The sequence below is a fragment of the Oncorhynchus masou genome, chromosome 6 (assembly GCF_036934945.1).
Source record: "Oncorhynchus masou masou isolate Uvic2021 chromosome 6, UVic_Omas_1.1, whole genome shotgun sequence".
Classification (NCBI taxonomy): Eukaryota; Metazoa; Chordata; class Actinopteri; order Salmoniformes; family Salmonidae; genus Oncorhynchus; species Oncorhynchus masou.
The window spans coordinates 2,201,297-2,214,922 of record NC_088217.1 but is presented as its reverse complement, the minus strand read 5'-3'; the positions used below and the strand labels follow the sequence as shown (position 1 = coordinate 2,214,922).

Sequence of the window (13,626 nt, the reverse complement as noted above, 5' to 3'; positions counted from 1 at the left end):
GCAGGTAGCCTAGTGGTTAGAGTGTAGGGGCGGCAGGTCGCCTAGTGGTTATAGTGTAGGGCAGGTAGGTAGCCTAGGGGTTAGAGTGTAGGGGCGGCAGGGATCCTAGTGGTTATAGTGTAGGGGGTCAGGTAGCCTAGTGGTTAGAGTGTAGGGGCGGCAGGTCGCCTAGTGGTTATAGTGTAGGGCAGGTAGGTAGCCTAGGGGTTAGAGTGTAGGGGCGGCAGGGATCCTAGTGGTTATAGTGTAGGGGGTCAGGTAGCCTAGTGGTTAGAGTGTAGGGGCGGCAGGTCGCCTAGTGGTTATAGTGTAGGGCGGCAGGTAGCCTAGTGGTTAGAGTGTAGGGGCGGCAGGTAGCCTAGTGGTTAGAGTGTAGGGGCGGCAGGTAGCCTAGTGGTTAGAGTGTAGGGGCGGCAGGTCGCCTAGTGGTTATAGTGTAGGGGCGGCAGGTAGCCTAGTGGTTAGAGTGTAGGGGCGGCAGGTCGCCTAGTGGTTATAGTGTAGGGCAGGTAGGTAGCCTAGGGGTTAGAGTGTAGGGGCGGCAGGGATCCTAGTGGTTATAGTGTAGGGGGTCAGGTAGCCTAGTGGTTAGAGTGTAGGGGCGGCAGGTCGCCTAGTGGTTATAGTGTAGGGGCGGCAGGTCGCCTAGTGGTTAGAGTGTAGGGGCAGCAGGTCGCCTAGTGGTTATAGTGTAGGGGCGGCAGGTCGCCTAGTGGTTATAGTGTAGGGGCGGCAGGTAGCCTAGTGGTTAGAGTGTAGGGCCGGCAGGGATCCTAGTGGTTATAGTGTAGGGGGTCAGGTAGCCTAGTGGTTAGAGTGTAGGGGCGGCAGGTCGCCTAGTGGTTAGAGTGTAGGGGGTCAGGTAGCCTAGTGGTTAGAGTGTAGGGGCGGCAGGTAGCCTAGTGGTTATAGTGTTGGGCAGGTAGGTAGCCTAGTGGTTAGAGTGTAGGGGCGGCAGGGATCCTAGTGGTTATAGTGTAGGGGGTCAGGTAGCCTAGTGGTTAGAGTGTAGGGGGTCAGGTAGCCTAGTGGTTAGAGTGTTGGGCAGGTAGGTAGCCTAGTGGTTAGAGTGTAGGGGCGGCAGGTAGCCTAGTGGTTATAGTGTAGGGCAGGTAGGTAGCCTAGGGGTTATAGTGTAGGGCAGGTAGGTAGCCTAGTGGTTAGAGTGTAGGGCAGGTAGGTAGCCTAGTGGTTAGAGTGGAGTGGAGGGGCGGCAGGTAGCCTAGTGGTTAGAGTGTAGGGGCGGCAGGTAGCCTAGTGGTTATAGTGTAGGGCAGGTAGGTAGCCTAGTGGTTAGAGTGTAGGGCAGGTAGGTAGCCTAGTGGTTAGAGTGTAGGGGCGGCAGGTAGCCTAGTGGTTAGAGTGTAGGGGCGGCAGGTAGCCTAGTGGTTAGAGTGTAGGGGCGGCAGGTAGCCTAGTGGTTAGAGTGTAGGGGCGGCAGGTCGCCTAGTGGTTAGAGTGTAGGGGCGGCAGGTCGCCTAGTGGTTATAGTGTAGGGCAGGTAGGTAGCCTAGGGGTTAGAGTGTAGGGGCGGCAGGTCGCCTAGTGGTTAGAGTGTAGGGGCGGCAGGTAGCCTAGTGGTTATAGTGTAGGGGCGGCAGGTCGCCTAGTGGTTAGAGTGTAGGGGCGGCAGGTCGCCTAGTGGTTAGAGTGTAGGGCCGGCAGGGATCCTAGTGGTTATAGTGTAGGGGGTCAGGTAGCCTAGTGGTTAGAGTGTAGGGGCGGCAGGTCGCCTAGTGGTTATAGTGTAGGGGCGGCAGGTAGCCTAGTGGTTAGAGTGTAGGGGCGGCAGGGATCCTAGTGGTTATAGTGTAGGGGGTCAGGTAGCCTAGTGGTTAGAGTGTAGGGGGTCAGGTAGCCTAGTGGTTAGAGTGTAGGGGGTCAGGTAGCCTAGTGGTTAGAGTGTAGGGGGTCAGGTAGCCTAGTGGTTAGAGTGTAGGGGCGGCAGGTAGCCTAGTGGTTATAGTGTAGGGCAGGTAGGTAGCCTAGGGGTTATAGTGTAGGGCAGGTAGGTAGCCTAGTGGTTAGAGTGTAGGGCAGGTAGGTAGCCTAGTGGTTAGAGTGGAGGGGCGGCAGGTAGCCTAGTGGTTAGAGTGGAGGGGCGGCAGGTAGCCTAGTGGTTAGAGTGTAGGGGCGGCAGGTAGCCTAGTGGTTAGAGTGTAGGGGCGGCAGGTAGCCTAGTGGTTAGAGTGTAGGGGCGGCAGGTAGCCTAGTGGTTAGAGTGTAGGGGCGGCAGGTAGCCTAGTGGTTAGAGTGTAGGGGCGGCAGGTAGCCTAGTGGTTAGAGTGTAGAGGCGGCAGGTAGCCTAGTGGTTAGAGTGTAGGGGCGGCAGGTAGCCTAGTGGTTAGAGTGTAGAGGAGGCAGGTAGCCAGGACAGCGGAGTCAATCACCACCTTCCGGAGACACCTGAAACCCCACCTCTTCAAGGAATACCTAGGATAGGATAAGTAATCCTTCTCACCCCCCCCCCCCCCCCTTAAATGATTTAGATGCACTATTGTAAAGTGGCTGTTCCACTGGATGTCAGAAGGTGAATTCACCAATTTGTAAGTCGCTCTGGATAAGAGCGTCTGCTAAATGACTTAAATGTAAATGTAATGTAGCCTAGTGGTTAGAGTGTAGAGGAGGCAGGTAGCCTAGTGGTTAGAGTGTAGGGGAGGCAGGTAGCCAAGTGGTTAGAGTGTAGAGGAGGCAGGTAGCCTAGTGGTTAGAGTGTAGAGGAGGCAGGTAGCCTAGTGGTTAGAGTGTAGAGGAGGCAGGTAGCCTAGTGGTTAGAGTGTAGAGGAGGCAGGTACCCTAGTGGTTAGAGTGTAGTGTTGGCAGGTTTCCTAGTGGTTAGAGTGTAGAGGAGGCAGGTAGCCTAGTGGTTAGAGTGTAGAGGAGGCAGGTAGCCTAGTGGTTAGAGTGTAGAGGAGGCAGGTACCCTAGTGGTTAGAGTGTAGAGGAGGCAGGTAGCCTAGTGGTTAGAGTGTAGGGGCGGCAGGTATCCTAGTGGTTAGAGGGTAGGGGCGGCAGGTATCCTAGTGGTTAGAGTGTAGGGGTGGCAGGTATCCTAGTGGTTAGAGTGTTGGAATAGTAACTGAAAGGTTGCTAGATCAAATCCCCGAGCCGACAAGGTTAAAATCCATCATTCTGCCCCTGATCAAAGCAGTTACCCCACTGTTCCCCGGGAGGCCGTCATTGTAAATAAGAATTTGTTCTTAGCTGACTTGCCTTGTTAAATAAAGATTACATCATACCCCCAAGACATTCCAACCTCTCCCCATTACAATACCAGGGGTGTTTAGCATTTTGGGTGGGGCTATGATATTTATGCCTCTAACTTCCTCACCCATCATTATTCTCGATTCATTCAGTTCATGTGAGTCTCTGTCTGGAACCAACACTTCTAGTATTGTTTTTGATCTCCGAGATTCTTTCCTGTCTATTGTTTTATATAGAGTATATTTCAAATGTATTGTATTTTGAAAGTTCATTTTGTTTAATTTGATATTTAATTTCACTTTAATTTGTTTTAATCCGTCATATTTCAGTCATAAATTAAATGTTTCCAACAGTATTATATGTATAACTATGCTGTTACTATCCGGAACCACAAGAGGGAGCTGTTACCTGCTGTTTAGATCTAGAGCTCAACCTGACACACTGCACCAGTTCTGCCACAAGATTGAACAATGAGATATTTCATCAGATGTGTAAATGTGAAGCATCTGCTTGTCGTTTCCACTCACTACCAAATATGGTAGTGAGAGTAAGCCCAGTGGCCGGCAGTGGGAGAAGATGGTACTACCAAATAAGGTAGTGAGAGGAAGCCCAGTGGCCGGCAGTGGGAGAAGATGGAAGGAAATTGATTTTTGGGGACATTCTGCACATTTTCTCATCGATTAAACATTTGATCTGAATAACGTTTTCTGTTCCCAAAACTAGAACCTGTTATGAACAGATATGACTAAGTTTAGTAGATTTTGCCCTTTGCCAAAGTTTTAAAAAAATGCGTTGTTTAGAAGGAGTGCATAGTCGATTGTAGTTATAGCGCACATGCACTTCACAGAGGAGGCGTGCCCTAATGGAGATATGCAGATGCTAGAATGAGGCAATAGGATCTTACTGGCTCGTACTCTACTCTGCCCACCTCTTTGCTTCATCTGCCCACTATGACTCATGTTCATAATGAATCTTTAATCTTCTGCATATTTCTAAATGTTGTTGTGTATGTGTTGCAGGTCCAGAAATCGGTGTGGATGTGGTAGATGTGACCAAGCAGAAGGACAGTAAAATGAAGCTGAAGGAGTTTGTAGATTACTACTTCAGCACCAGCAGGAAGAAAGTATTAAATGTTATCAACCTGGAGTTCTCTGACACACGGTGAAGAGTCTTTGTCTCGTTCATTTGTACCATCGGCATGTTAATGACACTTTAATGTGCTATTTATTTGATTTTTCATTGAATTCAATTATTTACTTAACCTTTTATTTAACCACATTAGTCTTGTTGAGATAAAAATCTTATTTCAAGAGAGACCTAAAACGTGATTTGTTGAATGCTACCTATCTATCCCAGTAGCTAACTGTCTGTCTATCCCAGTAGCTAACTGTCTGTCTGTCCCAGTAGCTAACTGTCTGTCTGTCCCAGTAGCTAACTGTCTGTCTATCCCAGTAGCTAACTGTCTGTCTGTCCCAGTAGCTAACTGTCTGTCTGTCCCAGTAGCTAACTGTCTGTCTGTCCCAGTAGCTAACTGTCTGTCTATCCCAGTAGCTAACTGTCTGTCTATCCCAGTAGCTAACTGTCTGTCTATCCCAGTAGCTAACTGTCTGTCTGTCCCAGTAGCTAACTGTCTGTCTGTCCCAGTAGCTAACTGTCTGTCTGTCCCAGTAGCTAACTGTCTGTCTGTCCCAGTAGCTAACTGTCTGTCTGTCCCAGTAGCTAACTGTCTGTCTATCCCAGTAGCTAACTGTCTGTCTATCCCAGTAGCTAACTGTCTGTCTATCCCAGTAGCTAACTGTCTGTCTATCCCAGTAGCTAACTGTCTGTCTGTCCCAGTAGCTAACTGTCTGTCTATCCCAGTAGCTAACTGTCTGTCTATCCCAGTAGCTAACTGTCTGTCTATCCCAGTAGCTAACTGTCTGTCTATCCCAGTAGCTAACTGTCTGTCTGTCCCAGTAGCTAACTGTCTGTCTGTCCCAGTAGCTAACTGTCTGTCTGTCCCAGTAGCTAACTGTCTGTCTGTCCCAGTAGCTAACTGTCTGTCTGTCCCAGTAGCTAACTGTCTGTCTGTCCCAGAAGCTAACTGTCTGTCTGTCCCAGTAGCTAACTGTCTGTCTGTCCCAGTAGCTAACTGTCTGTCTGTCCCAGTAGCTAACTGTCTGTCTGTCCCAGAAGCTAACTGTCTGTCTGTCCCAGTAGTTAACTGTCTGTCTGTCCCAGTAGTTAACTGTCTGTCTGTCCCAGTAGCTAACTGTCTGTCTGTCCCAGTAGCTAACTGTCTGTCTGTCCCAGTAGCTAACTGTCTGTCTGTCCCAGTAGCTAACTGTCTGTCTGTCCCAGTAGCTAACTGTCTGTCTGTCCCAGTAGCTAACTGTCTGTCTGTCCCAGTAGCTAACTGTCTGTCTGTCCCAGTAGCTAACTGTCTGTCTGTCCCAGTAGCTAACTGTCTGTCTGTCCCAGTAGCTAACTGTCTGTCTATCCCAGTAGCTAACTGTCTGTCTGTCCCAGTAGCTAACTGTCTGTCTCAGTAGCTAACTGTCTGTCTGTCTCAGTAGCTAACTGTCTGTCTGTATGTCCCAGTAGCTAACTGTCTGTCTGTCTGTCCCAGTAGCTAACTGTCTGTCTGTCTGTCCCAGAAGCTAACTGTCTGTCTGTCTTCTGTCCCAGTAGCTAACTGTCTGTATGTCTATCTGTCTGTCTGTCCCAGTAGCTAACCGTCTGTCTGTCTGTCTGTCTGTCTGTCTGTCTGTCTGTCTGTCCCAGTAGCTAACTGTCTGTCCCAGTAGCTAACTGTCTGTCTGTCCCAGTAGCTAACTGTCTGTCCCAGTAGCTAACTGTTTGTCTGTCTGTCTGTCTGTCCCAGTAGCTAACTGTCTGTATGTCTGTCTGTCCTAGTAGCTAACTGTCTGTCCCAGTAGCTAATTGTCTGTATGTCTGTCTGTCTGTCTGTCTGTCTGTCTGTCCCAGTAGCTAACTGTCTGTCTGTCTCTGTCTGTCCCAGTAGCTAACTGTCTGTCCCAGTAGCTAACTGTCTGTCCCAGTAGCTAACTGTCTGTCCCAGTAGCTAACTGTCTGTCCCAGTAGCTAACTGTCTGTATGTCTGTCTGTCCTAGTAGCTAACTGTCTGTCCAATTAGCTAACTGTCTGTCCCAGTAGCTAACTGTCTGTCCCAGTAGCTAACTGTCTGTCCCAGTAGCTAACTGTCTGTCTGTCTGTCCCAGTAGCTAACTGTCTGTCTTTGGAATGGACAGTATAGTGGAGAGCCCTCATATCTATTTATATAATATTATGTTTCGAACATTACATGACATGGTTGTTTGGTTCTCTCTCTCACACCTCTCTCAGGATGGACAGTATAGTGGAGAGCCCTCAGATTGTGCGGAGGTTGTCGTGGGTGGAGAACTACTGGCCAGACGATGCTCTCCTGGGGAAACCTAAAGTCACTAAGTACTGTCTGATCGGTGTTAAAGACAGCTACACTGACTTCCACATCGAGTGTGGAGGGGCGTCCGCATGGTACCACGTACTCAAGGTATGACACAGTTAATCACCTTATTTATCCAGGTAGGTTGATCAAGAAAACATGTCTGTACGGCCAGTATGCAATGTGCAGTACGATGAACAAGGAGGAGTCCTTAGGCACGGTTATAATGATGAACTAAAACTATATAGTTTCCCTATATATTCCCTATATAGTGCACTACTTTAGACCAGGGCCCTATTCCCTATATAGTGCACTACTTTAGACCAGGGTCCTATTCCCTATATTGTGCACTACTTTAGACCAGGGCCCTATTCCCTATATAGTGCACTACTTTAGACCAGGGTCCTATTCCCTATATAGTGCACTACTTTAGACCAGGGCCTCTGTAGCATGAGTCTATAACTAACCATAAACAATCAAAACAATGATAAACATGTCCTGTTGTTGATGTTGTTGTTTCCAGGGAGAGAAGATTTTCTTCCTGATCAAGCCCACGTCAGCCAACCTATCGCTGTACGAGCGCTGGAGGTCCTCAGCCAATCACACTGAGATGTTCTTCGCCGACCAGGTGGACAAGTGTTACAAGTGTACTCTGAAGCAGGGACAGACCCTATTCATACCATCAGGTTAGTGCACTCTGAAGTAGGGACCATCAGGTTAGTGCACTCTGAAGTAGGGACAGACCCTATTCATACCATCAGGTTAGTGCACTCTGAAGCAGGGACAGACCCTATTCATACCATCAGGTTAGTGCACTCTGAAGTAGGGACCATCAGGTTAGTGCACTCTGAAGCAGGGACAGACCCTATTCATACCATCAGGTTAGTGCACTCTGAAGTAGGGACCATCAGGTTAGTGCACTCTGAAGTAGGGACAGACCCTATTCATACCATCAGGTTAGTGCACTCTGAAGTAGGGACCATCAGGTTAGTGCACTCTGAAGTAGGGACAGACCCTATTCATACCATCAGGTTAGTGCACTCTGAAGCAGGGACAGACCCTATTCATACCATCAGGTTAGTGCACTCTGAAGTAGGGACAGACCCTATTCATACCATCAGGTTAGTGCACTCTGAAGTAGGGACAGACCCTATTCATACCATCAGGTTAGTGCACTCTGAAGTAGGGACAGACCCTATTCATACCATCAGGTTAGTGCACTCTGAAGTAGGGACAGACCCTATTCATACCATCAGGTTAGTGCACTCTGAAGCAGGGACAGACCCTATTCATACCATCAGGTTAGTGCACTCTGAAGTAGGGACAGACCCTATTCATACCATCAGGTTAGTGTACTCTGAAGCAGGGACAGACCCTATTCATACCATCAGATTAGTGCACTCTGAAGTAGGGACCATCAGGTTAGTGCACTCTGAAGTAGGGACAGACCCTATTCATACCATCAGGTTATAATGTGTATATAATGTGTTGGTGTGTATATAATGTGTTGGTGTGTATATAATGTGTGTATATAATGTGTTGGTGTGTATATAATGTGTTGGTGTGTATGTAATGTGTGTATGTGAATATAATGTGTAAATAATGTGTGTATATAATTTGTTGGTGTGTATGTAATGTGTGTATATAATGTGTTGGTGTGTATATAATGTGTTGGTGTGTATTGTGTTGGTGTGTATATAATGTGTATATAATGTGTGTATATAATTTGTTGGTGTGTATGTAATGTGTGTATATAATGTGTTGGTGTGTATTGTGTTGGTGTGTATATAATGTGTATATAATGTGTTGGTGTGTATATAATGTGTGTATATAATGTGTATATAATGTGTTGGTGTGTATATAATGTGTTGGTGTGTATATAATGTGTATACAATGTGTTGGTGTGTATATAATGTGTTGGTGTGTATATAATGTGTACACAATGTGTTGGTGTGTATATAATGTGTTGGTGTGTATATAATGTGTGTATATAATGTGTGTATATATTGTGTTGGTGTGTATATAATGTGTGTATATAATGTGTTGGTGTGTATATAATGTGTATATAATGTGTGTATATAATGTGTTGGTGTGTATATAATGTGTTGGTGTGTATATAATGTGTATATAATGTGTGTATATATTGTGTTGGTGTGTATATAATGTGTGTATATAATGTGTTGGTGTGTATATAATGTGTGTATATAATGTGTTGGTGTGTATATATAATCTGTGTATATAATGTGTTGGTGTGTATATATAATCTGTGTATATAATGTGTATGTAATGTGTTGGTGTGTATATAATGTGTGTATATATTGTGTTGGTGTGTATATAATGTGTGTATATAATGTGTCGGTGTGTATATAATGTGTGTATATAATATGTTGGTGTGTATATAATGTGTGTATATAATGTGTTGGTGTGTATATAATTTGTGTATATAATGTGTATGTAATGTGTTTGTGTGTATATAATGTGTGTATATATTGTGTTGGTGTGTATATAATGTGTGTATATAATGTGTATGTAATGTGTTGGTGTGTATATAATGTGTATATAATGTGTGTATATAATATGTTGGTGTGTATATAATGTGTGTATATAATGTGTATATATAATGTGTGTATAAAATGTGTGTATATAATGTGTTAGTGTGTATATAATGTGTGTATGTAATGTGTGTATATAATGTGTGTATATAATGTGTTGGTGTGTATATAATGTGTATGTAATGTGTTGGTGTGTATATAATGTGTGTATATAATGTGTTGGTGTGTATATAATGTGTGTATATAATGTGTTGGTGTGTATATAATGTGTATATAATGTGTGTATATAATGTGTTGGTGTGTATATAATGTGTTGGTGTGTATATAATGTGTATATAATGTGTGTATATATTGTGTTGGTGTGTATATAATGTGTGTATATAATGTGTTGGTGTGTATATAATGTGTGTATATAATGTGTTGGTGTGTATATATAATCTGTGTATATAATGTGTTGGTGTGTATATATAATCTGTGTATATAATGTGTATGTAATGTGTTGGTGTGTATATAATGTGTGTATATATTGTGTTGGTGTGTATATAATGTGTATGTAATGTGTTGGTGTGTATATAATGTGTGTATATAATGTGTATGTAATGTGTTGGTGTGTATATAATGTGTGTATATATTGTGTGTATATAATGTCTATGTAATGTGTTGGTGTGTATATAATGTGTGTATGTAATGTGTCGGTGTGTATATAATGTGTGTATATAATATGTTGGTGTGTATATAATGTGTGTATATAATGTGTTGGTGTGTATATAATGTGTGTATATAATGTGTTGGTGTGTATATAATGTGTGTATATAATGTGTTGGTGTGTATATAATGTGTATGTAATGTGTTGGTGTGTATATAATGTGTATGTAATGTGTTGGTGTGTATATAATGTGTGTATATAATGTGTTGGTGTGTTTATAATGTGTGTATATAATGTGTTGGTGTGTATATATAATCTGTGTATGTAATGTGTTGGTGTGTATGTAATGTGTTGGTGTGTATGTAATGTGTTGGTGTGTGTGTAATGTGTTGGTGTGTATGTAATGTGTTGGTGTGTATATAATGTGTTGGTGTGTATATAATGTGTGTATATAATGTGTTGGTGTGTATATTTATAATGTGTATATAATGTGTATGTAATATGTTGGTGTGTATATAATGTGTGTATATAATGTGTGTATGTAATGTGTTGGTGTGTATGTAATGTGTTGGTGTGTATATATATAATGTGTATGTAATGTGTTGGTGTGTATATAATGTGTGTATGTAATGTGTTGGTGTGTATGTAATGTGTTGGTGTGTATATAATGTGTGTATATAATGTGTTGGTGTGTTTATAATGTGTGTATATAATGTGTTGGTGTGTATATATAATCTGTGTATGTAATGTGTTGGTGTGTATGTAATGTGTTGGTGTGTATGTAATGTGTTGGTGTGTGTGTAATGTGTTGGTGTGTATGTAATGTGTTGGTGTGTATATAATGTGTTGCTGTGTATATAATGTGTGTATATAATGTGTTGGTGTGTATATATATAATGTGTATATAATGTGTATGTAATATGTTGGTGTGTATATAATGTGTGTATATAATGTGTGTATGTAATGTGTTGGTGTGTATGTAATGTGTTGGTGTGTATATATATAATGTGTATGTAATGTGTTGGTGTGTATATAATGTGTGTATGTAATGTGTTGGTGTGTATGTAATGTGTTGGTGTGTATATAATGTGTGTATGTAATGTGTTGGTGTGTATGTAATGTGTTGGTGTGTATATAATGTGTGTATGTAATGTGTTGGTGTGTATATAATGTGTGTTATATAATGTGTGTATGTAATGTGTTGGTGTGTATGTAATGTGTGTATATAATGTGTGCATATAATGTGTATATAATGTGTGTATGTAATGTGTTGGTGTGTATGTAATGTGTGTATATAATGTGTGTATATAATGTGTGTATATAATGTGTGTATATAATGTGTGTATATAATGTGTGTATATAATGTGTGTATATAATGTGTGCATATAATGTGTTGGTGTGTATATAATGTGTGTATATAATGTGTGTATATAATGTGTTGGTGTGTATATAATGTGTGTATATAATGTGTGTATGTAATGTGTTGGTGTGTATATAATGTGTGTATATAATGTGTGTATATAATGTGTGTATGTAATGTGTGCATATAATGTGTCTGTTTCCAGGGTGGATCAATGCAGTTCTGACTCCAGTGGACACTCTGGCCTTTTCCGGACACTTTGTCCACAACCTGAGTGTTGAGATGCAGATGAGGTGAGCGCATCACTAGTTTCAATGAGGAGGTGGAGACTCCACTTTCACGGACGAGACAAAACCTTCAGCTGTGAGGTCACAACGTGTATCTCCCAGGTAAAGCACATAGTTCATCTGAAGTTCTTTTCCATCTCTTTGTGTCGTCTTCTCCTCCTCCCAGAGCGTACGAAGTGGAGAAGCGTCTCAAGGTGAATTGTCTGACTCCGTTCTCCAACTTTGAGACTGCCTGCTGGTATGTGGGCCGACACCTGCTGGAGAGATTTAAAGGTACACTATTTATTTGATAACTTTCCCACTTCATTTCTGTCTGGTTTTAACTTCATTTCTGTCTGGTTTTAACTTCATTTCTGGCTGGTTTTTACTTCATTTCTGGCTGGTTTTTACTTCATTTCTGGCTGGTTTTAACTTCACGTCTGTTTGGCTTTACGCCATGACTATCTAAGGTTCACCTCATAGCTGCTTGTATGTTACTTGGCAACTTTTAGGTTTTTCAATACACGACCATTTGGTTTTCAATACAAGACTATTTGGTTTTAATACACGACTATTTGGTTTTTAATACACGACTATTTGGTTTTTAATACACGACTATTTGGTTTCAATACACGACTATTAGTGTATGGGGACTTTGGGTCTGTGACTATTGACTAGCGGTGCAATGCGTTTCCTGCTGCCCTGGTGGTAGATGGCGTGTCTTCTCCCTACGGTCTGCTCAACAGATGAGGAGTTGGATGCTCTAATATTATTACAGTCATTTAACGTCTGCGTGGCGTCGTTCACAGATGATTAGGTTCAAAAGGCCTGGCGCAAGCACAATCACGAGCTCAATTACTGCTCTCTCTCTCTCTGTCTCTCTCTGTCTCTCTCTGTCTCTCTCTGTCTCTCTCTGTCTCTCTCTCTCTGTCTCGCTCTCTGTCTCGCTCTCTTTCTCTCTGTCTCTCTCTCTCTCTGTCTCTCTCTTTGACTCTCTCTGACTCGTCTCTGTCTCTCTCTCTGTCTCTCTCTTTGACTCTCTCTGACTCGTCTCTGTCTCTCTCTCTGTCTCTCTCTCTCTCTCTCTCTGTCTCTCTCTCTCTCTGTCTCTCTCTCTCTCTCTCGCTCTCTGTCTCGCTCTCTGTCTCGCTCTCTGTCTCGCTCTCTGTCTCGCTCTCTGTCTCGCGCTCTCTCTCTCTCGCTCTCTCTCTCTGTGTGATTTAACTCCTCTCAGCTGGCCACAGAGCTCTGTTTACATTTCCACTGAATGCCTTTCTCTCTCTGCTGTACTATGGCCGGATTGCCTTCTTAAAATAACATTGCCAACATACTGTAGCCTGTGTCCACATTGGCAACCAATTCTCTATATAGTGCACTACTCACTACCAGATCCCATAGGGCTGGTAGTGCCCTATGCAGGGAATATGGTGCAGTCTTAAGACCACAGTGGTTTCTTCAGGAGAATAGTTCTAATGTCCAGGTCATATCTATCTCTACGTCAGGGATCATTGTCTTAGTACAGGACTGTAATTTTGGTGAGGTGAACATGGCTCATATAATGTTATAGGAGAGATATCTGATCTAAACAACACATTCTATCTGAACGTTCCTGAACATCCTCCTTGACTAACCCCACCCACCTGACAGGGTTTCATCTCTTTTCATGTTATTAACTAGCAGCAGAGTTTGTGGATGTATTTCCTGTCTATCAGTGTAGAGACAGCCTTCGCAGACTGACAGCTAGACGCAGCCTTCGCAGACTGACAGCTAGCTCGAGGCAGCCTTCGCAGACAGACAGCTAGCTCGAGACAGCCTTCGCAGACTGACAGCTAGCTCGAGGCAGCCTTCGCAGACTGACAGCTAGCTCGAGGCAGCCTTCGCAGACAGACAGCTAGCTCGAGGCAGCCTTTGCAGACTGACAGCTAGACGCAGCCTTTGCAGACTGACAGCTAGACGCAGCCTTCGCAGACTGACAGCTAGCTCGAGGCAGCCTTCGCAGACAGACAGCTAGCTCGAGGCAGCCTTCGCAGACAGACAGTTAGATCGAGGCAGCCTTCGCAGACAGACAGCTAGCTCGAGGCAGCCTTCGCAGACAGACAGCTAGCTCGAGGCAGCCTTCGCAGACAGACAGCTAGCTCGAGGCAGCCTTCGCAGACAGACAGTTAGATCGAGGC

At 43.9% G+C, this 13,626-nt stretch overlaps 1 protein-coding gene across 4 annotated transcripts in view; it reads left to right on the top strand.

The window, feature by feature from the left end:
• Positions 1–13,626, top strand: part of phf2 (PHD finger protein 2) — a 131,443-nt gene that overhangs the window by 42,779 nt on the left and 75,038 nt on the right. For all 4 annotated transcript variants that reach the window (XM_064967381.1, XM_064967380.1, XM_064967379.1 and 1 more), the window contains exons 5-9: positions 4,224–4,365; positions 6,550–6,736; positions 7,152–7,314; positions 11,392–11,479; positions 11,640–11,746. In XM_064967381.1, coding sequence (XP_064823453.1) covers positions 4,224–4,365; positions 6,550–6,736; positions 7,152–7,314; positions 11,392–11,479; positions 11,640–11,746 — 687 coding nt within the window. The remainder of the gene's footprint in view (positions 1–4,223; positions 4,366–6,549; positions 6,737–7,151; positions 7,315–11,391; positions 11,480–11,639; positions 11,747–13,626) is intronic.